We start from the raw sequence: 26,677 nt of genomic DNA on the forward strand, positions 1-26,677 counted from the left end.
GCCCAAATTTGCAATTCAAAATATAGTACGTACATATTTAGTAGTACTTTCTATGGTCCGACATGTTAAAGCATGCAACTAGAGTTTGCTATTTATTGTTTTTGTATCATTAGCCATTGGCGAAACATAGCGGAATGTATTCTGAAAAGGACAAAATGTATTCCACAAAGTAAGGACGGACTGTGAGCTGTCACATTTGATCTATTAGTTATTCTGTCTGCTGGCACTTTAGCTTCCTAGTGTAACGAGACAAGAATATCTGGAGTAGAATAATTATTGCTTTGCTTATCTGTAGCTTTCTTTACAGCTGCCTCTGGTAATAACCACAGAATTTACATTCAAGCTACTAAAATGTAAGCTTTTGTTTAAATCCCCCTGTATTAAGGACGATGCCACAGAGAGCTGGCCCTCTGCTCTGAAGGAGGAGTCAGAGCACTTATTACACATTCTACTGCCAGACGTGAACCATCTTTTATTCGAGGCTGAGCGCTGGCCTGTCACCACTTTATTTCCATATTGCAATTAGAAATATCTTGCATCATTTTAACCGTAAAAACTTTGGGATTTCCAGAAGGTTTATTTTTTTTTTTTGAAGCTTTTGCAATTTAGCAATCAGTGCAGCTAATTCATGTCAGTACGTGCGATACACTTCTGCACATGTGTAATTCGTATTATAGTTTTTGGTGCAAGACAGCTGATTTTCAGCTCCGCCTCTCGCCTTCTGTTTCACAAAGTCACACATATACAGGTGAATGAGTTAACTGCTGCCTGCGCATACAGGACAATGTCTGATCAGCTTCTTTTTTTTTTCCAACATTCCAGCTCTGAGCCAAAAAAGCACAATTGGTGAGGCGCACATATACAGACCTCTTCTAAATCACTGCTCTGCTCCACTCTTGACCAGGCAGCTAGTCAGTCATAATCGCCTCATTTCACGGTCATTATTAATCTGCTCACTGTAACTTTCTTCAATCATGTACCCATATCTTTGAAGAAAACTGTATTCCAAAATATTTCAAGTCTATTCAGGAGAGTTTTTTGGGAGGTCGGAAGCGAAGAACAGACAGTGCAGAATGACTCACACAATTGATATAGCCCTCTGTGGATAATAGATGAGAAATAGCAAACTACAAAGCACTCACTTGGATAAAATGTACCCTGCAGTTAGTGGTGATGGAGCCATTAAATGACTTATTAAATTCTCTCAAGAGTCCCAGTTTGTGTAAAGCAATACTTCTGAGATGAGCTGACATAAAACGGAAGACATGACTCTTTTTATAAGTTAAAAACAAGGACGCAAGCATGTGATGGTGAAACAAAAAGAGAGAGAGAGAGAGAGAGAGAGAGAGAGAGAGAGAGAGAGAGACATAGTGGTTTGAGTGTGCGTGAGCATGTGCTTTTCTGTTTGTGCACCTCTGACATTTATCTGCGCGTTATATCCAAAAGCAATCTGCCCTGCTGCTACCGAGTTCAGACAAATAGGTGCTGCTGTCCAAAGAATTGCTGCAATATATAGAGTAGAGCATATACAGCATAACACCGTGCCCAAGAGGGAGCTGGATAATGTCGGGCAGCCATCTGAATGCAATTCCCTTCTAAAAAATGTGACATTGAAATCACACATAATCCAATTATGGCTGTGATTTAAAAACCGTGTCTCAATAATCTAACAGTGGTTGATGGTGATCATGTGCAAGCACACACACACACACTGAAGCACAATTGTACACATGGATTGATGCGTGCGCACACAGACGCTGGCAAAAGGTGTTATTTACCATTCGTAAATAACGAGCATGCGCCCCGATTCGCTGCTGCCTAAACAGCAAGAAAATTAGAAATGAGAAGTAAAGCACCTGCAAGAAAGAAAACTTCGGCTGCTTAGACCGCCGATACACACCAACACATTTCCTACATATCATACTGTACCAGGAAAACCAAAAAAAAAAAATCAATAAGCGTATCCAAGCCACAGACAGGTTGGTTTTTAATTTACTATTTCCATGATATGTGATTGGTTGTGAGACTGTTCACAAACTCACTGCAGTCAGTGAAGAAGTCACAGTAAAGCGGTTTGTGGTAAATCCACGAGACATCATATCAGTTATGCAGAAATTCCTCGGGGGAAGGCTGGTTAGGCAAATTTCACTCTAGAAGTCCAACCTACCCTCAAAAGATTTTACAAGTACAGGAACTCCATTCAAAGATTCTGGGTAAATTACTGCGTTCATTCTGTGGAATTCTGGCATCCTTTAGCAAACAAGGAAATGGATAAATAAGATGAGATGAGAGAGCAACTTCCTGTTTAAGTATTCCTCTTTATGTTTCAACATCTACCGTGAACGCTAAGCTGCCATAGTGTAAACGGCACATGTTCAGTGCAGCCTAACTACTATGGAGGAGGTCACACAGAGTGTGTATGCGCTGAGGCTTGGTACTACAGTAATCATTAGAGTCACTTTAAGCCCTTCATCTCCACTGTTCCCCTCTCATCTCCTCTTCCTCGCTCAGACAGTACAGGCTAATAGAGTTTGGACTAGACCTGAGGGAGAAGAGAGAGGGAGGAGGGGAAGGACAGAAGCACAGAGGGAGGAGGAAGTGAGGAAGAGTGACGAGACAGTGGGGATCATTTGAATCAGTATTGGTACTAGTAGTCACTTTAGCTTTGGGATTCGGAAGCATAAGCGTTAGTATTCCAATAAGTTTTATTAATCATAAACAGAAGTTTGGCTCATTAATGTTAACACCTCTTTTTAAAAAGGAGACTTCCCCCGGGGTAAAAGGACAACAGCTCATATTTGAAGCAGAGGCTCATTAAAATAAGTGGAACACTCGCATTACTGCACAAGAGGAAGGCATAGATGGAAGCTTGGTAAGCGACAACATCTTAAGGAAGGGGGAACTGATGCACGAGGAGAAAGGAGTGATAGCATTTGTGTGTTAGGACAAAATGGAAAGCAAAAACAAAGAAATGACAAAAAAAAAAAGCATGAGATAAAAGAAAGGCTTTTGATGTTCATCCGTCAAAAACAAGCGGAAACAAACATTCGACATCAAGCGACACACACCTCGCAGCAAGTGTCATTGCAAAAAGAAAATTACAAAGATCTACCATGGAGTCCCAGAGCAACTTTTCCAACTAGAGCCACAGAAAGCAGAGGGACAGAAAGAAGAAATAATAAGAAAACCGCAGAAAGAGAGTGCGAGGAGGTGAGCGAGAGTAGGTGATGTGTCCCAGGTGTGAGCTCTATCCTCAGCAGTAGTTAAGAGCAAGGCACGGCAACGCCACAGCCATCCGTCACCATGGAGATAACAAGCTGTCAGGGCCGGATAGGATCATGGGCCACAGAGGCCGGTCACTCTCGCTTGAACACCACAGGAGCCAATCAGAGGACACGGGGACAGGATGAGATAATGTGAAGAAAGAGGATAGTTACTGGCATCAAGCTCTTCAGTGGGGAAAAAAAGAGAGGGAAACGAGACAAAGAGAGTGGAAAGTGGACGCTGACTTCAGAGAGGGAACAAAGAAATAGAGAGGAAGTGGCAAGAAAGTATAGAGAAGCTCATGCAATTGTAACAATGTTTGGATGGGGAGAGAAAGAAGAAGGAAGCCCAGAGCCATGCATCAGTCAGTGCTCTCTGCTTAAACAACTCGTACACACATGCCAGCACATTTCCTGTCTGAACTGCTGTGTACTGCAAGTAATTACCCTGCCTTTCCACTTTGAAAATACAGCTTTAAAAATGTCCCTGTACAATGTGTGCACTTTGCAATTAGAACTACAATTTAGGAGTCTGAAACAAGCAGCGCAGAAAGAAAAAAAAGTGCAGCAGTGGAAGAAGTCCCAAACAAAACACAATGTTCAACATACATTGGTAATAACTTCAGAGGATATATTACTTATAAAACTGAAATATTCTGCAAGCCAAAAGAGGACATCACATAAAACTCCATAGAAGATATTGCACCTTCAAACAAGTCACCACCATGACACAATAGGTTGATGAAGAACTGCTATCTATCTTCCTCTGATCTACAGAATAAAAGTATTGATGAGAGGAAATCCTCACCACTTAACTAAGAACCAATGCAACAGTCTTGTCTAACAGCTTGACCAGAGGAATGCTGTGACCTCTAACAGATTTCACCTGTAAAATATGAATGAGAGACGCTGATAAAGTGAGGAGCTGAAGAGGAACGTCTTTAATTAAAACACAACGATTCTTCAAGAGGGTCAAATGTAATATTGAGAAGGTGGACAAGTGTATCTATCTATCTATCTATCTATATCTATATAGATAGATAGCTACACTTGTGCAGTAGTGCATTATAATGAATCTATCAAGGTGAGGGGAACTATATTGGGACACACACCTCATCTGCTATCAGCCTTGACAGGAGTGGAGGAACAGCTGCTACAGTATCTCTCCACAGCATGTCAGCACAAAGGCGAAGCAGAGCAGAGAGCAGAGTGTCTATTTAAATTGAGAGAAAATGCCTTAAATAAATAAATATACAGGTAGAAAACAGGGCAGATTTAACACGTGATATACATCAAATATCTACAGATAAAAAGATATCTGACTTATTACGAGGCAGTGGGGAAGCAAAGCGGAGGGAGGTAAAGTGATACAGAGGAATGGAAATAAACTACGACTGATTGATTGGCAAATAAACTTTGCCAATCAGTTGTGTGTAGAGTGCGAGCGTGGAGCACTCTGGAGAGCAAGAACAATAGGGAGAGGGAGAAGAAGTGTGTGGGGTGCAATATGGAGAGGTGCTCCAGGTGCTCTGCTGCAGGCAAGCGTGGGAGAGCATCATTGTGTGTGTGTGTGTGTGTGTGTGTGTGTGTGTGTGTGTGTGTGTGTGTGTGTGTGTGTGTGTGTGTGTGTGTGAAGGCCTCTCACAGCTACTGTGCAGTGAACAGAATTATTGATCTGCAAAGAGATGGCGAAACCACTTTTTGCCCCCCCCCCCCCCCATACACACACACTTCAGAAAAAACAGTAAAACACTATTTGACGACAGTTAAATGAAGCTGACTACGGTATGGTGGCATGCAGGTCTTCAAAAATAAAACTGTGCTGTGCTCCTATTTGGTCAGTACATAAACAATCCAGCAATATCTATATCTATATATACAGTAATGTCTGCTTTGGTACGATCAATACGCACTCAAACGGGTACAAATGGTTGTTCCAGTGCACCAAACATCAAACTCTTGCTCCAGTTTAAGTCCCCCACACACAGATCCTACACAAGTCAAGGCACAAAGCCTGTGAATATGCTGCCATCCCACACACACACAAACACACACACACACACACACACACACACACACATACACACTTCAGCCAGCTTCAAAACTGTCTAAAGTAACACAGTCACAGTAGGCAAAAGTAACAGCTCACTAACCATCACGGTGACCGAAGTGTGCGTGCGTTTGTGTTTTCTTGGCTCTCCAGTTGATTCCACGAGAGGAAAATCACCTCATTTCGAGACAATAACAACCTTCACAGGAAGCTCTTTTTCCACACTTTCTCACACTCACTTTGTATTTGTCTCACACACTACGCACCATGGGTGTCCAACAACCGGTGAGCCGCAATAGAAACTCCAGCGATGTGAAGTAAGATTTGGAGTGTGTGCTTGTGTGTAGGTTTTACCCTGTGGCTCGGAGCCAACTGAGAGCAGCAAAGCTCAGCCATTAACAAGCAGTGCATAATCTTTCCCTCCAAACATCAAAGATGGAGTCTGAAATGCAAACACAAAGACTCGCTGTCCAGTTTTCTGACTGCCAACTCTCCCCACTCTGTCTTTGTGATGTTCTGGCCACCCATTTGTTTGTAATACAGACATATCACCAAGATGTCGGTCTATCCTCCAAGGCTTCCTGTAAATGTACGGGTTGAATATAAAGTCTTACAAGGCATTTCCTGAGCTTTTGCCTCAATGTTTCTCTGATTTTCTGTCTATTAAAATATGCCTGTATTCAGATTTTTTGCTAAAAATGGATTCAATTAACACAACCTGTGCCCTGACTTCCATCATTCATTCTTTTCTATTTTATTTCTTTATTTTTGGAAGGTTCTAGTATCACACTGACGGCTCCAGTGTGAGAAAACATGTTGCACATATAGTTATTAGCTGCAAATAGTGAAGAAGAGAAACCAGATCATTGCCCAGTCATTACAGCAGCTGTTCTTTTAACACTTACAGCAAAACAACTTCGGAGCACAAAGTGTGTAATTCGTAAGTATGACTCAGGTTCCTTAGATGTATTTGAATACAAAACATTTCAAATAAATATCTTTTAAAAACACATACTATCAGCTTAACCGCAGTGAGTGAAAGAACTTCTAGTTGCCCCTGAAGGCTCTACTACTCTTTACACATGACAATGATAAGCCAGGCGTTCAGAGAGGTTTAAACCCACCGACTGGCCAAGCAAACATTTTACTGACATTGCAATCCTTGGAGACCTGCGCTACGACTAGTGGGAGTTAATATAGCTATAGCCGTATTGCACTTAGATGTACAAACACACACACACACACACACACACACACACACACACACACACACACACACACACACACACACACACACACACACACACACACACACACACACAAACAAACAAACACACATACAGGCAGCCAGCCCAGTGTGGTCTTGTCTGTCCCTAATGTGAAAGGACTGAAAGAATCTCACCGTCGCTGTCAGTGTAATCAGCAAACAGACAATTGTTTGTTCTGGGCGCAAGGTAAAACCACACACACACACACACACACACACACACACACACACACACACACACACACACACAAATGTACACATTCCATTGTCCAAGCGGCGCAATGCTGATCACTGCAGTTGTAGTTGAATAAGCATGCCAAACACACTTACTTTGAGGAGATTCTGGGATGTCTGCTGCACAATGCGGTGGCAAATCCACACGATAAGTGAGTGAGGGTGGATGGGATTGTGGGTCAGTCAAGATGGATGCAAATGTATCAAAACAACACAAAAACAGAGACAGACGATATCTTAAAGGAGCGACACTGGGGCTGTGAAAAAGTGGGTGACGGATAGGCGGAAAGAAAAAACCCTGTAAGCACCAGTGCTGGATGAGGACATGAATAGATGCTACATGAAAGGTGCACCGCTGAACAAAGGTTAACGACAGCCAGTGCTGGTGTTTTAAACAGAACACATGTAAAGTGCATTGCATGAACTTCATCTTTTGAACTGAAAAAGCACTTGAATAATTAAGGGTTAGAGAATGATGAAGGTTAAAAGGGGGCCCAGTTCCACCAGTGGAAGAAAGGATATGGGCTGGAGACCATACGGATGCACCAGTTACGAGGACAGGTGGTCTGCTTGAGGCAGAAGAAGACCACAGGCGCCAGCTCTGGGAACGGCAACACGAGAGTGCTCAGGTCACTGCCGATGCTGACGTCGTCACCCGGACCCACTTCCTCGATGATGTCATCAGCCTGCGCCAAGCCGTACTCCTCGCTCTGCCCCGGCCCTGCATAGGAAACGCTCCCCAGCGGCACAGGACACTCCTCGCTCATCATGGCAACCCAGCCGAGATCTGAAAGACAACGGGAGATGACACCGGGATTAGAGGAATGAAATTATTATCGCAAAGTTTGACACGCTGCAGATCTCCAAGAGACTCAAGATACCAAAGAAAATGACTGCTTTTGATTTAATTAACATTCAGTATTTGCACTGCAGCAAATAAATAGCAATTAAATGAGTTTATTTCATGAGAAATTAATTGGACAAGCAGGCTTTTGGCTAAGCTGTCACTCCCACAGACCACTTAATCGCCTCCACGTCATAACATCACCTCCCAACTTACAGATATCTCGTTGTTTTCAAATCCCAAAATGCCCATTTGTCTCTCGCCGTCTCTTCGCCCCGCGAAGGCAAATGCTCTTATCGTAAAACTCTCTTGTCTGCATAACAGAATGCATCGCTTACTGATAACAATCCCCTCTCGCAATCAAACACACACACACACACACACACAAAGGGGTACGATAGCGGAGAGTAAATCAATGTCAACAGTCATTGCACATTCATTGACGATTCATTTAGCCCCATCACAGTGCTGTGGAAGAGGAAATGGTTTAGCATCTCTTACCACTTAGCTCATGAATGGCTTCACCTTATCTGTGAATGTAGCACACACACACACACACACACACACACACACACACACACACACACACACACACAATTTGATTTTGCATGATCCAATGGGCAATTTTTACACATACCCAATATTTAAACATTTAAATGTGTTTACAACAGAGAACACAATATTGTATATAATTAGGCTTTCAGCGCTTCAGCTCGAGTAAAAACAAAAAAAAAAAAAAAAAAGCCAAATACTGCAGTTTCAGTTTAGAAAAGGTATGTCATTAATTAAATCCACATGTTGTTTTAGTCTTTTGGCTCAACACACCGGTGAGCCAGCAAGCAAATCAACCAACAGCAGCCAGAGCCTGAGTGAATGCATCATAACATATTGGACTTGGTAGTCCTCTTGCTTTTAACTGGCTGCCAAAGGAGGCAGCCAGCAAGCGGCAAGGAGCCAAGCGAAGGCTGGACGTGTGCATAGCTGGACATATGCACAGACACAACCCCCCCGCCCCCCACCCTCCCATACACACTGTTGTTTAAGGCTTGTATTTGTGCATAGAAGTAACGTTAGGTGAACGTCTGAGACGGATGCATTATCATTTCAAGCTGCGTGATCATGTGCGAATGTTCATCTTTAGTACGACTAATGTGATATTTGCATGTTTGCGGTACGAACCGAAGCCGATAGCGTCAAACACGCCTGCGTAGGTGTGGTTCTCCGTGTGTGAGGGAACGTGTTTGCTCGCACTAAATCCTACAGTAGGATTAACTGCTAGTGGGAGAGAAGACTTTGTCTTTTTTTAATAGGGTAATGATATTAAAGGCTATTCATTACGCGCTAAGAAAATAGGACAGTGGTGATTTAGTAGCCGGTATCTCTCACAGCTCCAGAGCTAATCCTTTGACGAGATATTAAAATCAGGTGGAGATATCAATAACATGAGAAAGTCACCCACCACACACAGCGATACACCGATAAGTTAAGTCTCTCTCTCTACCTAATAATTATCCGTTAGTTTATGTCCATTTATCATCCCAGTAAATACAAATACAAGTTCTTTTACCTTCCCAAAACTGACCTTTTGAATTAGCTTTACCATGGCAACAGCTGCTTCCTGTGGAGGCAGGAAGTTTATTCTTGCTCTGCTGTGTTTTATTTCCCATGACAAAGCTTCTTTAGAGAGATCCTGCCACTGTTATTGGCGACTACAATTAAACTGAAGACAGCTTTTGCAGATATGCTTGGAAGGATTGTGTTATCTGTCTGTGTGTCTGTGTGTGTGTGTGTGTGTGTGTGTGTGTGTGTGTGTCTGAAGTGAAGACAGGTTAAAGGTTCTCTATATGAAATTTAGAACATAAATATAGTGGTAAAGCACTATTTGCTATGTAAGTGGAGTAATGTGTACCTGAGCGCTCTCCCTCAGTGAGTTCTGTAATCAGAGCGTCTCTGTGCTTTGTTGATATAGCCTGGCCAGCCGCCCACATCTTTAAGCCATAGACTGTATATAGGAAGTGGATGAGGTCACCTTTACGTCACCCATAAGTTTGTGGACTGCAGTTTTGAAGCTTCAAGTTTGGCATTTTGGCTGTCGCCATCTTAGGTTTTTTTTTGTCGTTGCTGTCTTGGTTTTTTGCAAACCGGAAGCGACACGAGAGGAACAACCGGACGCTGAATAAAAAGGTTACAATTAACTTGTATGCACTGAAAACACACTGTGAAAGGGTTAAAGTGTGAAAACGAAAACACACACAACTCCCAGACCGGACAACACCGTGGTAGCTTTCTGACAATCACAAGGTAGCCCCGCCCAACAGCATAACCAGCTCTATCATCTGTTTTACCATAAATGGACCATAATTCAATAAATGAACATCATGCTATATTGAAGAAGACTTGAAACTAGAGATTGAGACCATAAACTCATGTTTACAATGTTTACTGAGGGAACAAAACAAGAGAGAAGTAGTCATTTTCTCATTGACTTCTATACAATCTGCTGGGTTTTTTTTGCAACCAGAGGAGTCGCCCCCTGCTGGCCAGTAGAAAAAATGCAAGTTTAAGACACCTCTGCATTGATTTGACTTTTCAGACCGCTGCTCTTCACTGTCCTCACAAGGCGGTCACAGCTGATAAGGCCGTCCTTAACCAACGACACCCTACAGTTCCCTCTCAGCTAACATTGTTAGCATTCAGCATGCTCTGAATTCCTTATAGAGCTCTTTTAAGAATCCTTTCATCCAACTATTGCTCCTCCTTTACTCAAGACTCTTTTCACAAATATTCCTGCATGCTGGGAAAGCTTCCTCTAAATGTTTTTTTTTTTTGATGACGACTGAGGAATGCATGTGTGACACACAGTGTGAGAGAGAGAGAGAGAGAGAGAGAGAGAGAGAGAGAGAGAGAGAGAGAGAGAGAGAGAGAGAGAGAGAGAGATAACGCACAAGGCCCCCACTGCTGTGTTAGCACACAAACACATTCACACTTTCTCAACATACCCACTCTCACGCATTAACACCCTTAATTGGGGTAGCGGATATACAGTCACCCATTTAGCCGCACTATGAGCTAAAGGCTGTGATGAGCCATGGAAAGAACTTGCTTTCCCCCCTCCCACACACACTCACTGCGACAGTCTGATACAGACACGGGAAGAGGCTGGATGGAAAAACAACAGCGAAAAACATACTGTGGATCCATAAGGGATTTAGGCAACACTATTTTCATTTCAATCGTTTCATAATGCCAATTTGAATATATAAAAAAAAAAAGCTGTGAAAAATCTGTGTTTTCAGTCCTCGCTGGCTGTTTACACAGAGATCAAAAATGTGATGTATGATACCCAAGGGATACGAGTAATGACTAAAAAATCTCAGTGAGTCACCGAATGAGCTCAAAACTGAAGGCTCAAGATAAGGAAATGGAGGCTTGAGACAAGAAATTGTGAAAGCTTCCGGTATTCTCCAATCTGTTACCGATGCCTGCAGTCAGGCACGTTCAGAGTTGTAGACAACACTTGTAATGTTCTTTCAAAGAATTATGTCTTACGTGTGTTGCTGCAGCAAAGTTCTGGCTTTAATGAGCAACAGTACACATGCGCCACTGTAGTGCATCTGTGAAGGGGTTGTAGTTAGATGTCTCTGGCTGACCAGGTGAAATGACTATATATATATATATATATATATATATATATATATATATATATATATATATATATATATATATATATATATATATATGTATATCACTGAACTGATGAACTTTAGAACTGAAGACATTTTGACATAGTCACAGTAGGAAAAGCTGCTTCAGTTTTCCCGGGTACTGGTTCTGGCTCGCTGTCATGGCTTACTATAGACGGCCTCTCGGTTTACACACAAGTGAGCAGAAAACCGATCGCCATGATAGCTTATAGCTATAAATGGACATATTTTCAGCATAACGTGATAATGCAACTTGCTGGAAACCAGTAAAATAACTCTTCCAAGGTTAATTTGTACGAGGCACTCGTCCTTATTTCCAAAGCTTTTTTCTTTTTAACCACACACACACACACACACACACACACACACACACACACACACACACACACACACACACACACACACACACACACACACACACACCACTCTTTGACAGATATCTGTTGGCTCTTGCTAGCTAACATGATGCATATTCCAGACAGAAATGACAGCTATTAGCATTACTTTTGTGATTTGTTGAGTTTAAGGCACAAAAACGTTGTGTCTCGCATTATGCTGCATGCGTATGAGTAAAGCCAGTCGTGTTGCTTTTTGAAAGGCAGCCCAAATCTACTGTGAAAAGAGCCGATACCCAATTTGACATACTGTAGCACATAATCCCCAGCTTCTACAGGGGAAAGTTATTAAAAAGTGCCTCCCTGTTATGTTGCATTATGAGTTTTAGAAGTTTTAAAAGATTGGTGCAGAAAGCATTTTTTTTCTTTTCTTCTTTTTCTTCAGCAAAAATACAGCTTTGGTTGGAAGTGCGCATGATGTGTACTGTATGCATGTGTGTGTGTGTGTGTGTGTGTGTGTGTGTGTGTGTGTGTGTGTGTGTGTGTGTGTGTGTGTCAGGTGATTTGAGACAATGCTGAGCCCGGCACAGCTCTCACAGACAGCCAGGGATCTGACTGTCACACCGACTTAACACAGCATCCAGTCTTAACGTCTCTTAAATTCTTTCTCTAACTGTGTCAAAAACACAGTGGAGGAAGCACAATATTATCACTTGACAACACACACACACACACACACACACACACACACACACACACACACAGTTGTGACTGGGCTGAAAAATGAGTTAGAACATTGAGCATGAGAAAACACCGGGCAGATCCCCGATGACTGGTACCATCCCAGATGTGTGTCATAATGCACCATTGGACCATTCAGACACAGACGGTGTCCAATGCTATTAGAATCACTTGAGGGCAGGAATCCCTTGAGAACACAACTTAGGCTACACACACACACACACACACACACACACACACACACACACACACACACACACACACACACCCGCCGTCTCGTCAGCTATGTCAGGTAATGCTTCATCCAGTGACCCGAGACAAACCAGTCTCGACACCTATTGCCGAGTGATCAAAGCAACACATTATTTTGTTAGTGAGACCATCAATATATGACTATCAATGAGAGAGCATAATGTATTCATAAAGCAGCCGGTGACAGGCTGAATAAGATTCAGCAAATAACCCTCTAAACTGTGATGAATGGGACTCTCCCATGATAGGGAAAAACATCATTCCCTCTCTTAAACTTCACATTGCCAAGTAAACCTTAATATTTCCAGCTAAGTGCCGTAGTAAAATTTAAATGTGTCGACATGAATGGACTTTAGAGCATGATGAAACACCATTATTGCACGTTGGAAATGGGTTTGGGTAAAATTTACAGGACAGCTCAAAGTAATCGCCGTCTGCTGGAAGTTAATTGCTCATTATCAATTCTGCATCATTGTTTTCTCTTCAGCTGCAACACGTTGTACATTTCACCAGCCTGGCTTTATGTCTTTGCAGCACCACAAAATATGGATCAACGTGTTTTACTTAGAATAAACCCTCAAGAGATCAAAAAGAAGGATATAAAAAACCACTAAATCAGTTTAACTGTCTGGCTCAGTCACCGTTTCTGGAGAGCAGGGCACCTCGAATATTTCTCATAAGAAAAGTAAAGGAGGCAGAGAACATGCTGCATCAACACTATCGCTGACAGGCTGTCACGGGGCAGAACGCATTGGGCTTCAGTCATTCAAGAAGCTTCATATGTCAGATTTGAGGTACAAGCGGAGAGAGCGGCGGGCGCCGTCGCCAGCGCAGACGCCGCTCAGAGCTCAGAGGCAATTTTGCTGATGATTTTCAGCAGCAAATGAGATAGTGATTATGAGAGCGTATTAAATTAGAGCTGAACTGAAGACAAAAATATGTTAATGCCAGATGTTTTAGGGCCATTCCAAAATCCGCCATATTTTTGTTTGAAGAGTACATTAAGACTTAACGGAGCCCTCCAAAATCCTCTTATGAATCATGCTGCTCCTTATTGCCTTACAGTAGAATAAAGAAGAAGAAGGAGAAGGAGAAGAAGAAGAATGCAACTTCTGGGAGAAGAAGCTATGAGCTGAACATGGCTCTTACAAAAACAAGACAAAACAAGTGCTTTAGGCCCCGCCCTCCCAAATTTTATGCTCCCAAAATAAGGTCAAGTCTGCGGCAGATTAGATGAACATAATTTTCTTCTTTATTGTTTTTATCCCTGTCAAGAGACCTGCTTGTAATAATGGACGCCATAAATAAATGGAACTTGTTCTCAAAACAACAGAGGTTTATACCAGTAGGATTAGTTAAACCCATGAAATACTGCATCACCAATATCACAGTATTTTATGACATATCCATCTGTTACATTCAGTGTTCTCTGCTCGTGTCAAATTTGGAAGTTTAAATTTCCTCCCAGAAAGCAGGTTGAGATATCCCCATCCAGTGCAGGGAGACGGGTTGTTAACCTGCAGCCACAGCCAGACACGTCAAGGCATTTCAGTTGGTCGGTGACATATGGGTGTCAGACCCATCTCCTGCTTCCAGCGGTATAATCCTGACTCGGCAGAATAGCCAGATTGGCCCAGACATTTGTTATGGATCACAGACCGGCCGAGTGGGCAGATTTACTCCAAACAGCCATATGTTCTGTGAAAATCATATTTCACTGCAGGTCCACACTGAAATTACAGGTTGTCACATTTCTGGGTTGCACAAAAGGTAATTCTAACGTGTGAAATTATTAATAAATGCATATCATCATCACCAGGCTGTTGAAGTTTAACAATGCATTAAGAATTATTTTTATAGTGACACTGAATCAAATGACTGCTGATCATATCTGCTGTTACCAGGGAGAATCTACCATCGTTTGCAGCTGCTCCTGACACAGTTGTGTTTATATTGATCAATGTTTTTATCACAATATATATTCTTTAATAATAATAATAATAATAATAATAATAATGCTAAATTTTTTGTTTTATGAGTATTCTCTTAAGGACAGAACCCTCAAGGAATCAAAAGGTTAATTATAAGGTATATAATATACAATTATCTATTTCAACAACAGGTCAGGTTGGTGAATGCAGATTACAAATGTACAGTATATATGACACTATACTTGTTGGCTTTGTCTACTTTTGTAAAACGTGAACGTGCTTTTGCAACGGGCAGAGCAGTGACGTGCGCTGAGGCTCGTGTCTGGTGAGGCACTGACACTACATACACAAGTCAGATTTACAAATATATGAACCCAATAGAGAAGCTGAAATCACCATTCAATTGGCAGCTTGCACATTAACTACTGGTTGTTTTTCATATTTCATACCAGCATTCTTTACACACACATTAAGGTACATATTTGATTCCACCGGGAGCGTTTCAGAAGCGGAGCGCTCGCGAGCGCCACCCGCGAACATCGTGAGATTCCGCGATAATGTGTGTAACAACCCCGGATGTATAAAGAGAACAACAAACACATAAAAGGTTACTTTACCTGTCCGACGTTGAATTGATGTTGATTTGTTCATATTTCCTTGTTTGTTGAGACATTTTTAAGCTTGGATATAGAATCTTACATTTTTGTGGTCAAAGCAAAATATAAGAAGAAGAGAAGTGTAGAAGAAGAGCAACGACAGAACAAGCATAAACCTGACCCGTGGGCTCTCGCTCGCCCCCTTCAGTGAGGCAGAGGTACTGTTTGCCCCTCTGTGCTTTTTCACTGTGGTTTCTGTCAGATCAGCAACACTAAATATGTTCTACACAGACGTGAAATACATTATTCTATGTAAAGAAAGGACATATAATAAAAGTGTCTACAAATATTACAGTGGTGACAAACAATGAGAAAGCAAAAGGCACGCGCTCAACCCAGTTAGTGAGGATTCACAGTCTGAGGTGAGGAACAGCTCGTCACTGCCTCACCTCACTTCTCTGTTTGAACAGGACGTGCAAATTCAGCGATTTTGATTATAAAAATGCTTGAAATGATTGGAATCAGACAGAAATTACATTTATAGCACAGATCAGTAGAGAAATATATATATATATATATATATATATATATATATATATATATATATATATATATATATATATATATATTTTATTTTATCATTATTTGTTTTTTACTTTTCATGATGACCGCACGTCCCCGGGGCAGAGCAAGTGCACCAGAAAGTCCTGGGGGCCGAGCCGTCTAATTTGGGGATAAAAAGATGTAATCTTGCAGCTCTTTTAGACTTTCTGTTATTGGACCGAAACGATCAGAAGGTGATTGTGAAACGAGTCGTTTCCAGGAGGTTGTAACGGTCCAAACCGTTTATCCACCTTTCAACAGACGCAACAGTAGCTACAGATAAGGCTCCGGCAGAGGCTGTAACGTATTGGCTGCATTGTTTTATCGCCCAGCCCTAAGTTAAAATGTATCCATTCATCGCCTTCATGAGTCAACCGCAAGTCAACATCCCTTCACTCAAACTTGTTTTACGTTTTGAATGGTCGAGAGTTTTTGGCGATTCATTTTTTGATCTGAGGAATGAGTGAAAGATTTGCTTTGATCCTTCTTTAATCTCACGTCTGCCTTTTGGAATTTTAAATTTCCAGCTTCCATTTCAGTTCCTTAATCTCTCTTTGATTTCGACCCATCCTCCCCCTCCACTTTATCCCATCTTCCTATTCCCTCTGCTGCCCCTTTCCCTTGCTCCCACTTTCTTTTCCAGTTCTCTCTGTAGCTCCTCTACCCCCTCTACGTCTTCCTCCTTTTCTTAAATTCTCTCTCTCAGTCACACTGTCTCTCCCTTCTCTATGATGAAGAGGATATTGAGCTCTGTGTCAGAAATCATCTTTAGAGGCTGCCAGTCGATTACACTGGAGCAGTGGCCCCATCAGCCTAATCTGTTTTAACAGCATTAGCTTTTGCCAAGCAGCAGAGACTATCAACGTGCATGCAGTGTGAGCAGACATCAAGCACGTATTTGTGTCTTTAAAGTCAGCATGAGTGTTGTGTGACATGCTACTGTATTACCCATGTGTAATGCAGTACTCTGCGCTCTGGAGGGGATCAAAACGATTAGCATTAGCATCATGCTAACGGCTTTTAGAGTTTGGGTCATGCTAAACGTTCAGGAGTATTAATATGAATTCACCGGGTGGCATAAGGACAGCCAGTGGAGGATCGGACCTACAAATTGGAGCATGGCTCACTGCACAGAGAGTGCCGAGGCTGGAATAGAGGTTGACTAACCAGCACAAACATAGCTCTATAGGATAGTCTAGTGCTGTATCATATACAAGCTATACGATGCTGTAACCTGCTGATCTCACTTTTTATTTCAGCATTTTACTGTAATTGTGATAAATGAGTTTTAATATTATTTCTTTTCTAAATTGTTTCATTAAACTTTCGTTTAATGAGATTTATGTCAGTTCAGCTTTTGTTCAATTTGGGGAAAAAAAGTATATTCATGAACCTCATTGGGCATTTTGTGTTTTGACTCTGCGTGTTCCAGTTGAAGGCAGGTAATGCAAATAACGTCCCCATGTAGTGGCGCCTTTCTCTTTAGTCCGTCGCTCACTTCCTTTTCTCCAGTCATACTAGTGCTGCATTGTCAGCTACTAACTGCATCAACACAGCTGTGTTTTCATCAACATGCTTGTTTGTTTTTTCCAATTCAATCGGCGTTAACAAAAGCTGCCAGGGGACACAAATAACGCTCTTCATTTATTATACTTTCAGGTTTGGATTCAACATGATCCGCAACTGTGATTCACTAATTTACAGGCTCAGGTTCACAATTCACACTTTCAATTAACCTAAAAACAAGGCTGAATCAAGCATTTTTGTCACAATGACACAACTTTTTTCTGTCTGCATGTTGTGTTTAACGTGATTCAGTGTAGAGGACTGTAGAGGACAGGAAGCTCAACGATCTACACTGGAAAAAGCTAAACTCCTGTCACAAGCTGGTCATCACCACATTTATTACCATCTCTGATGTGTTGGTGTGTGTGTGTGTGTGTGTGTGTGTGTGTGTGTGTGTGTGTGTGTGTGTGTGTGTGTGTGTGTGTATGTGTGTGTGTGTGTGTGTGTGTACATGCATCAGCGTAAGTGATGTGGGTAGAGGTTTTTTTTGCGTCTATGCTCTGCAGAAGTTTGTGTGCACACACTCCTTTTGTGTTATTGACTGATTTATAACAGGCTCCCCCAGCTTCCCAACACAAATCCATATTGGCGAGGGAGGGGAGGTCCAATAATGCTGCCAATGATTTACTATTAGAGCTCTTGCTGTCATTCTCTCACCCTGATAAATGACATGCATTTTTCCCCCTCAGGCTGCCTGTGTGTGAGGCAGGGGGAGCTCATTCTTGTAGGCGTGCCAAATAAAACAAACGGTCAATCTTATAGGCCGACGTGGAGGGCTTCTACACTACAACAGCCTGTCAGCTTTTGTGAGTGTGTGTGTGTGTGTGTGTGTGTGTGTGTGTGTGTGTGTGTGTTTTCAGGCACCGAACCAGATCAAGCAGTTGTCTACTCTTTGCAGACTACCCTGCCGGTGGCAGGGGGACTGAGGACGATCAATTCCCATTAGGGACAGACTGCTGCACGGCTGCAGGTGTACGTAGAACATCAGCACTTTGTCTGAGCGCACACGTGTTTGGTGTATGCCTCAGTGTGTGCTCCTGCCTTCCATCAGATTGTGTTTTTTTTTTTTTTTTGCACAATGTCCTATACACACACACACACACAACGTCGCTAGTGAGCAACAGTAATGAGGACAGTGGGTGCTTGTCACAGGCATTCCTAATTGGCTAGAAGCTACGATTATCTTCCTAATTTAAATGGCGAGAGAGGCTGTGCGAATGCATTTGAGAGTCTTTGTGATTTAGTTTAAGCGTAAAGCCGTCAGCCTCTCCCACTTGAGTCTTTGAGAAGGTGCAGCCCTTTTGATTTTTGCAACATCACCGTCTGTGAGGGGCTGCAACTCCACTCCGTTCTATCCTGTAGGTTTCCTTGGATTCTATTTGAAGTTAGGTGAAAGCGTCATCGCCATTAGATCAAAGGAATTAATTCAATAAGGTAAATGTGGGCTTTACATGGAAAACAAGAAGGGGAGGAGAGGAACAGAGATAAGAGGGAAGAAGAGGTGATGGAGGAGGAGAAGTAACGACCATTCCTCTTTTTCTTCTCTGCGAGGCAAGAAACGTTGAGTTGAACATCTGTCAGCTCTCCTTATCTCTTCTCCTCCTGTCTCTTCACTGTCTATTCCTCTCCTGTTAAAAATCTCTTTCCAGTTACTTTCATGCCCTGACAGGAAGCTGCCATCCAAAGTTTGAATATTCGGGGAGGAATGGCGGGAGGTGATGTACATTTTTTGTGTGGAACTGTGTGTCTGTGCGAGAGAGAATGAGACAAAGGGAGCGCCGCAAGAAGAGGAAAAGAGAGAGACAACAAACCTCGATACCAAGCCCGAGGAGGCAAGCCTGAGAAATGACGTATGTGAGTGCATGTCCACGTGTTTCATGCATACATTATGCATGTTTTATGAGTGTGATTATGCTTGCATGTGTGCGTTTGTGTGTTTGTGTGAGTCCTTTCTATGCAGAGCATGTCTTATTAGTAATAACTGAGAGAAAAGCACTAAGGGGAACTGTTTATGACCAGAGATTTGAAAGGCTTCATAGAACATCATACTGTAAGCAAGAGACGGAGAAGGAAGAGCGAAGGGAAAGAGGAAATTGAGAGACAAAAGGGGGGGTGGAAAAATATATGAAATCAGAAAAATAATGGAGAGGCTTGTGAGAGGTTAGAGAGGGAGAGAGAGCCATGTGCAAAGTGCAAAGGAAGAAGATGGATGAAAGAAGAGTTAGAGGGTGAAAAACTTGAGGGAAGAGGCGACTGAGGCAAGTCGGACAGAAGAGACGGAAACAGAGGAAGACATAGCAAGAGGGAAGGCAGTAAGCAAGAGAGACAGAGAGAAGGTAGGAGATGAGAGGAGAGGAGGAGGAGGAGGAGGAGGAGGAGGAAGAAAACAGACAGAGAGAGTTGAAGTGTTTCAGAACAGTTGTGGCTTTTTCTCTTGTAAAAAGAGAGATGTATCAGTGATAGAAATATAGGGACACGTATTAAACCACACACACACACATACACACAGAAGCATACAGCACTTTAAAGGGAATATGTGATAATATATGGATGTGTAATGCCAATGCGCACACACACACACACACACACACACACACACACACACACACACACACACACACACACACACACATAGAAGCACACAAGCAGTGATTCAAACAAACGCTAAAGCCTGAATTCGTCCATTCTCTTCTGTTTTTCCTCTTCGCCCCTCTTCTCAAACCTTACAGCTCGAAGGAAGCCAAGCAGCCTCCTAATTACCTCATTTACATAAACATGCACATTGTGCAAGTAAGGGAAGGGGGTTGGTTGTGGAAAGTGGAAGAAAAAAGGTGTGTGGGGGGGAAAGGAGATTCACCTGGTGAAAAGAGGAGGGAGACAGATAGAGAGATGGAATGTTGCAAATATTATATAGCAACCAAAACTTCAAAACTTGTCTTCCTTCCCTACTCTGGTGATATTCTGCTCTCTTTGTCCTCTCTCCATCCTCCTCTTCTTTCCTTTTTTTAGCATTGGCTGTGTGCTATTCATTCTTTGCCCCCTCTCTCCCTTGTTTCCTCCTCTTGCCATACTGTAGGTAGCTTAATGCCAACAGCCATTATTCTCTTCCTCTCCCACATCGTGTCCCTCGCTCTCCTCCTCCACGTTCTGCGCTGTCTTTACCGTCATTTCCCTCCCGTCTCTCACATCCCTCCCTTCACTAGTCCCCTCTTCCTCTTCCTCTCCTCCTTTTCTCATAGAATGCTATGTCAGGTCTTTTCACCCTCAGCAGTGTGAAATGAGATTTGAATATGGCTCTTGGAGCATTCGCGGCTCGCCTGCACCCCCCCCACCCACCCCCCATACAACCACACACAAACAAGCGCACACATAAAACTCATAAACACAAAGAGAAGGCCGCTCGTAAAGATAAAGGATTGTGTCGCTACTTGAGTGCATACTCACATGTCGAGGGAGAAGAGAGGGAATGGGTGAAGGGAGGACGCTCAAGGGAGGAAGAGGAAGGTGTGGAGAGGAGGGAGGCGTGAAGAGCAGAGGAAAAGCAGAATGGGCTACTGTAGAACCATGAACATAAAGAAGGGATCAGCCAGAGAGAGGAATGTGTGAAACGGATGAAAACTGAAACACTGCTATAGGGGATCATGTGGAGAAAAAAAAATGGGCAGAATGGAGAGAGGAAGGGACTTTCATTAAAATGCACTAACCTTCTTGTTTGCCCCTTTCTTTACATTTTGAGTGGAAACCCTCACATGAGAGAGCGAGAGAGGGTGGAATCGAGAAGAGAGCTGAACTGAGCTGAGCATGAAATGCCCATGAAGTGTCAAGTGCTGGCCTCCTCTCCAGAGAGGAAAAAAAAGGGAGAGATAAGAAGGTCGCAGCATGCGTTGTGTGTGTGTGTGTGTGTGTGTGTGTGTGTGTGTGTATGTGTGTGAGAGCGGGGGGGGGGGGGGGGGTACCGGTTCCATCGCAGCCACATTTGGCCTCGTCTTTACCGCAATAAAAACCACACACGTTTCGGTTTAGCTAACACACGAGGACGAGGGAGAAACAACACCCGGTGAACTGTGTCACTCCCACACAGTTTATACTGTCTATAAGTATCAGTTCTGCAGTGTGTCCACACAGACACCGCTGCTGCTGCTGCTGCTGCTGCAGCCGGCGCTGCTGCTGCTGCCAGCCCTCAACAGATCATTTTCACCGTCTATTTTTGCAGAGAAAAAAAATAAAAAATTGGCAACACACAGCGAATCTCTAGAAGAGCCGCCCCTCAGCCGAGCCTCGCTGCTCACATGCAGAGAGATTAACTCAGGCAGGTAAACATGTGAAGAACTGTGGCTAGCGTTGGTTAATTAAAACACACCGGCTAAAGACGATTCTTCCAGATTCTACATGCCTCACTTTCTTTAAGACTCCAACAGTCAAAGGACCTTCATGTGTGATGCCGTTGTTGGAGTGTTCATCCAGGACAACGCAGCAATGCATAAATATCCTGGAAACTAAGTATTTTTCTTACACACAAAGAGTCGGGTGAGTAGTTTGCAAGCAGAAGAGAAGGAATAATGAGGGACTGCAGAAAAAAGCAGGTGACGATGGGCTTTGACCTGAGCGCCCTGCAGAAGGAGGAGGGATGGAGTACTAGAGGAAGATTGAGACAGGAAGCCAGAAAAAAAAAAAAAAAAAAAAAAGGAGGAGAGGAGTGAAAGGCTGGGTTGCTGACAATGGAACAGGGAAACCTTTGGTTGTGATGCATTGCTTCTCCTGTCCTTCTATGTCCCCTTGCTTTGGCCAGTGTAATGGCTGTATAGGTGCTCTGTGTTGTCAGCAGCTTTAGCAGGATAGCGAGCAGAGGGACATGGCGGTGACACACATACACGGTCAGCATGTGCAAACATGCCCACTACGACACCTTGAACACATTTCAACAGAACACTGCAGTGCCTTGAAATGTATCTACGGAAGCTCGAATTACCGCCAAACAGTTGTTTGGCTCCGCCTACCATTCATGTTGAATTTTACATCCATGTCTGTCCAAAATGTCATCGCTTCATCATTTTATCCTATTAGACATTTGACGAAATTCGCTCAAGGCGTTCCTGAGATATCGTTCGTGAGAAACAGACGACATAGAGCCTCCGACTGTCGCCGGCGTGGAGGCATGAAAGAGAGCCAATAAACTAAATCAGCTTTAAGGAGTGCATTCGTTTTAAAAAGGACTGATGTGTTCTTAAAAGCATCAATCACATGTGGCCACATATCTCTCAAAGCACCAGTCCTGCCTTCCGGGGCTTCATTCCTACCACAACACCTATTTAAAGACTTGGTGGCCTGCACTGGCCTATCAAGAAATGGACTTATTTATTGCTTATCAAAAACATTTAGAAAACGGTTTTGTTGGCTTTTTAGTGTGACTGTTTACCACTGCCGCCACCACTGTTTCTGTGCACTACTGCCGCAACAGTTTTGTTGCCAAGTAATGTATGAAAGTGGAAAAGAGCTTAGTAAAGACAAGTGTTCTGTGAATTTTGGCACACATTCAGTTTGTTCAAGTTTTTTCTCCCCAACAAGGAAGAATGTGAGTCAGTGGTCACGGTGCTTGAAGCAATTCTTTTATGAAACCTTACAAATGCATCTCATTATGATTTACAAACAAGTCAAACACTTAAATCTGTTTTAAGATTTTCTAGAGAAGAGAAAATATATAGCCCTCAGCAAGCTCTCACTCTCTCAACTTCTGAAATAGCGGATAGATATGCTATAATAGATATGCTATAATAGATACGTCTCCTTTCACTAAAAATGTCAAACTTTGAGTGACCGTTGACAATGTGTGAGGCTCATTTTTATATCCGTTATTTTTATCTCAGATCACATTTTATTTTGGATATTTCTTGCAACTGTGAATTAATTTTTCTATTGCTAAACAACAATAGTTATATTTTCATAAAATTTGAATTTCTGATTAACTGTGATTAAATCAGGTTTCGTCACAGCATTAGACGGCACTACAACAGCAGTAGTGAAGAGTCTAAATGTTCAGCATGAACAATCTCTCATGAGGGAATCCCAACACACAAAGCACTGACTGCTCAGCCAATATGTAAAGCTATCTGTCAGAAGTACTCTTTCTGTGACAAAGACGCACTGTTAAATATTTCATTGTCTGCTTCACTCCACTGTCTCTTATTTTCCTAAAGGACTCTGGGAGTTTGACATCTTCTATTATCAAACAGCAATGTTCTTGTTCCAATCTAATCCAACAGACAACCTGGAGACACTGACACGGGGGAAAGCAAATGATACCACATGACATTTGTTTTAAGTGATATACTATTTACGTCTCGACCAACCCTAATGACCAAGAAATGCTTTAATTATTTGTATGTTTCAGAATGGAAACCCAACCCATTTGCGCCAAAATCCATCTTCCACCTAAATGCTGCCTTTGCCTCCGGATTAGCATTCTGGTTTTGCTTGGGTGATCTTTAATTTCAGTTGATGTGATACGGTCCACCCTTAGTGATGAGGTCATATTGGTATTAATGTGGCATGCAGGTGGGACGGAAGAGTGGGGAAGTCCTGTCAGCAACAAATTGACTTTAATACTCCCATCTGGACCCCCAATTCTCACCCCACACTTCAACACTCGTATTTATATTCTCTCTCTCTCTCTCTCTCTCTCTCTCCGTCTCTCAAATGATAACTCTTCATGTCTCTCTTGATTTTGTTTCCCCTCTCTCTCAGCTCTTAGCAGCATCTACCTCTCACCTTATTTTACTTCATCTCTCTCTCTCTGCTGTCGTGTTCTTTCATTAAAGCTCTTATTCGTCTTTCTCTGCCAAATGTTGCTTTTCAATTAAGAATCTAGAGAGAAGGACGTTTTCCGGGAATCAGCTCTCAGCAGGTTTCCGCCTATAGGCTCCTTTCATTAAAGCATACAGTCTCTGTCATTTTTAGAACATTGTCTAATAAATCACAATTAATACCTTTAATAATCAGCAGTTTATAATGTAATAATCTCTACATAGTCTCAGCGATTTCCTCTATGACTTTAAGAACCAAAGCACTCCGTCACTTAATTTTTACCCAAGCAATAAGGAAGTCAGATCTCAACGATGATCTATTGCATGGTCATCCATCTCTGGAAGACTGCTTCACAAGAACAAGAACTCTGACTAAATTCATTTCTAACCAAAATGTCCCAGTAGCACCGTAGCAGGGCAGTTGTAGCGCTGTTAGCGCTTTACATGTCGCTAACAATAACAACAGCAAGCTAAACCTTTAACTCATGTCAACTGTCCAAGAAATAATAAATCTATTCAGGAATCATTTGCTAATAGCACATTGTGATGTGAATCCTACTCGCTTTACTCCATACACAGTGAAGTCAACATGAGGATGAACAACAGCACTGCACCCTTAGACACTTTTACCATTTCACTGCTTGAGTGCTTGAATAAGAGTCTTAAAGGAATGGTGTCACTTCACACGTAGTCAACCTGCCGCAGGTCTTTATCTATACCAGAATATAATTAGCCTTCTGTTCGGGATCGCTCTCTCTCTCTGTCGCCACACAGCTTTGATAATGCAGAACAAAACATCTTCATCTCTTCCCGGAGACAAAAGTTACATTACCTTGCTAATTAGCTAAAGCAGATAAATCAGCTAAAATGCTAATCCTAGAAAATCCACAGTGTTGTGTTCCCTTTCAGCTTCTTTCAGAGGTAGCTGAAGCCTTCCAGGAGAAGACTGAAGGTCAAATCGAGGTGGAGGAGAGAGAGAGAGAGAGAGAGAGAGAGAGAGAGAGAGAGAGTAGCTGAACGGAGATGGAGATGAGGGATCCCAGGCACTCACGAGAGAAGGATCAAAGGCAGCGTGCCACACCATGGAGTGAAAGAATACTCTAGATGTAAGAGACAGAAGGAGATCGTGGAACTCCAAAGGAGGACGGATGACGCACAGCTTGAAGGACAAGGAAGTGATGTTTGAGGCCTCTTAGACTGTTATTGAGGGAGGCCTATCAGTAAGGTTTATGTCCCTGACGATGCTGACGATACTGAAACACAGTTCTATCCTTAGCTGCAGGCTGACAATTTAAACACATTTTATAGAGACTCAGTTAAGCAGCGCAACGTTATGAATCCTGCTGAAATATTTTGGCTCTGGTAGAGTCCAATGAAACCAGTTTTATCCATAAAATGAATCGTTGAACAAAATAAAATTGAAAGAGGGGGTAGGTTATATCTGTAATTCTAATATTTACATTTCCGCATGCTGAAAAGGATGCAGTAGATACAGAAGCTGTGTATTTTGTGTGCTGAGCATTCTCCTAAGATGGAGCCATGAATAAATGAACATGGGGACAAAAATAATAGTACAGTATGTAGCATTCCTCGGTTGTTAGTCATTCCGTACCTCCATTGTTAATTTACAATGCATCGCCTAGCACATGAAACAGCATGGCACACATCCGTATTTTTTTTTGTCTTTAGAGCAGTTTATGGCATTGTTATTAATAGTTGTATTACTATTATGTGCCATATTTGAATTTCATCTGTTCCCTCCGAACTACTTATAATGCCATCTAACTTTTGCTAAGCCACAAGCCTGGATGTAAGTGACGCGGTTTCATGCTCAGGTGCTCATTTAGATGAATCATCCATGTCCCACTTGCTGTGCGTTACATAACTTCAGAAACAGAAAGGCTGCTGTGGATGTTCAAATAGAGGGACTCAAAGTGAGACTCACCGTTTCTCCTGCAGTGTCGATGAGCTGAACACTTTTTGGGCCCACACAATTATTCCAGCTCATCGCGGTCCAATTGATCAAACAATAGCACCGTGCAAGAGACCGAGGAGCGGACCATCACAAAACAGAAAGGTCGTGTGGTAATGAACTGTGTCTCGCTCCGACAAAGACGTGGGAAAGAAAGGTGGTAAAAGGACTCTTAAGATACAAATTTCAATAAAAGCAGGACTTTTTTAAATATAATAAATTAAAGCTATTATATTAAGGAGTCGTATGAGGTTAATACTCATGAGTATCTTACAAGGAAAATGAAACAAATCACATACAAATTATTGGTTAATAATTTAGAAAATGTATAAAGAAATTGTACTTGTTGTACTTCTCTGATATGGACTTTTATATACGTTTCATACTTTCAAATAGTTTTCCCTTTAATAAATCCTGTTGACTCTCTTAGTAGCGTGACACAAGAAACATACCACTTATGTGTTGAATTTGAAAGTTTAACTCTGTTTGTTATACTGTTGTTTATTTTTCCTCGAATCA

General features: G+C 42.3%; 1 protein-coding gene across 1 annotated transcript in view; it reads right to left on the minus strand.

The window, feature by feature from the left end:
* The window catches only part of cacna1ia (calcium voltage-gated channel subunit alpha1 Ia), a 154,643-nt gene that overhangs the window by 98,416 nt on the left and 29,550 nt on the right, over positions 1–26,677 (minus strand). The window contains exon 3 of the mRNA XM_068719177.1: positions 7,337–7,601. Coding sequence (XP_068575278.1) covers positions 7,337–7,584 — 248 coding nt within the window. The 5' untranslated portion in view covers positions 7,585–7,601. The remainder of the gene's footprint in view (positions 1–7,336; positions 7,602–26,677) is intronic.

The sequence above is a fragment of the Cebidichthys violaceus genome, unplaced genomic scaffold, assembly GCF_023349555.1.
Source record: "Cebidichthys violaceus isolate CVI_PGR_0920_01 unplaced genomic scaffold, fCebVio1.0.p SCAF_23, whole genome shotgun sequence".
NCBI classification, from domain to species: Eukaryota; Metazoa; Chordata; class Actinopteri; order Perciformes; family Stichaeidae; genus Cebidichthys; species Cebidichthys violaceus.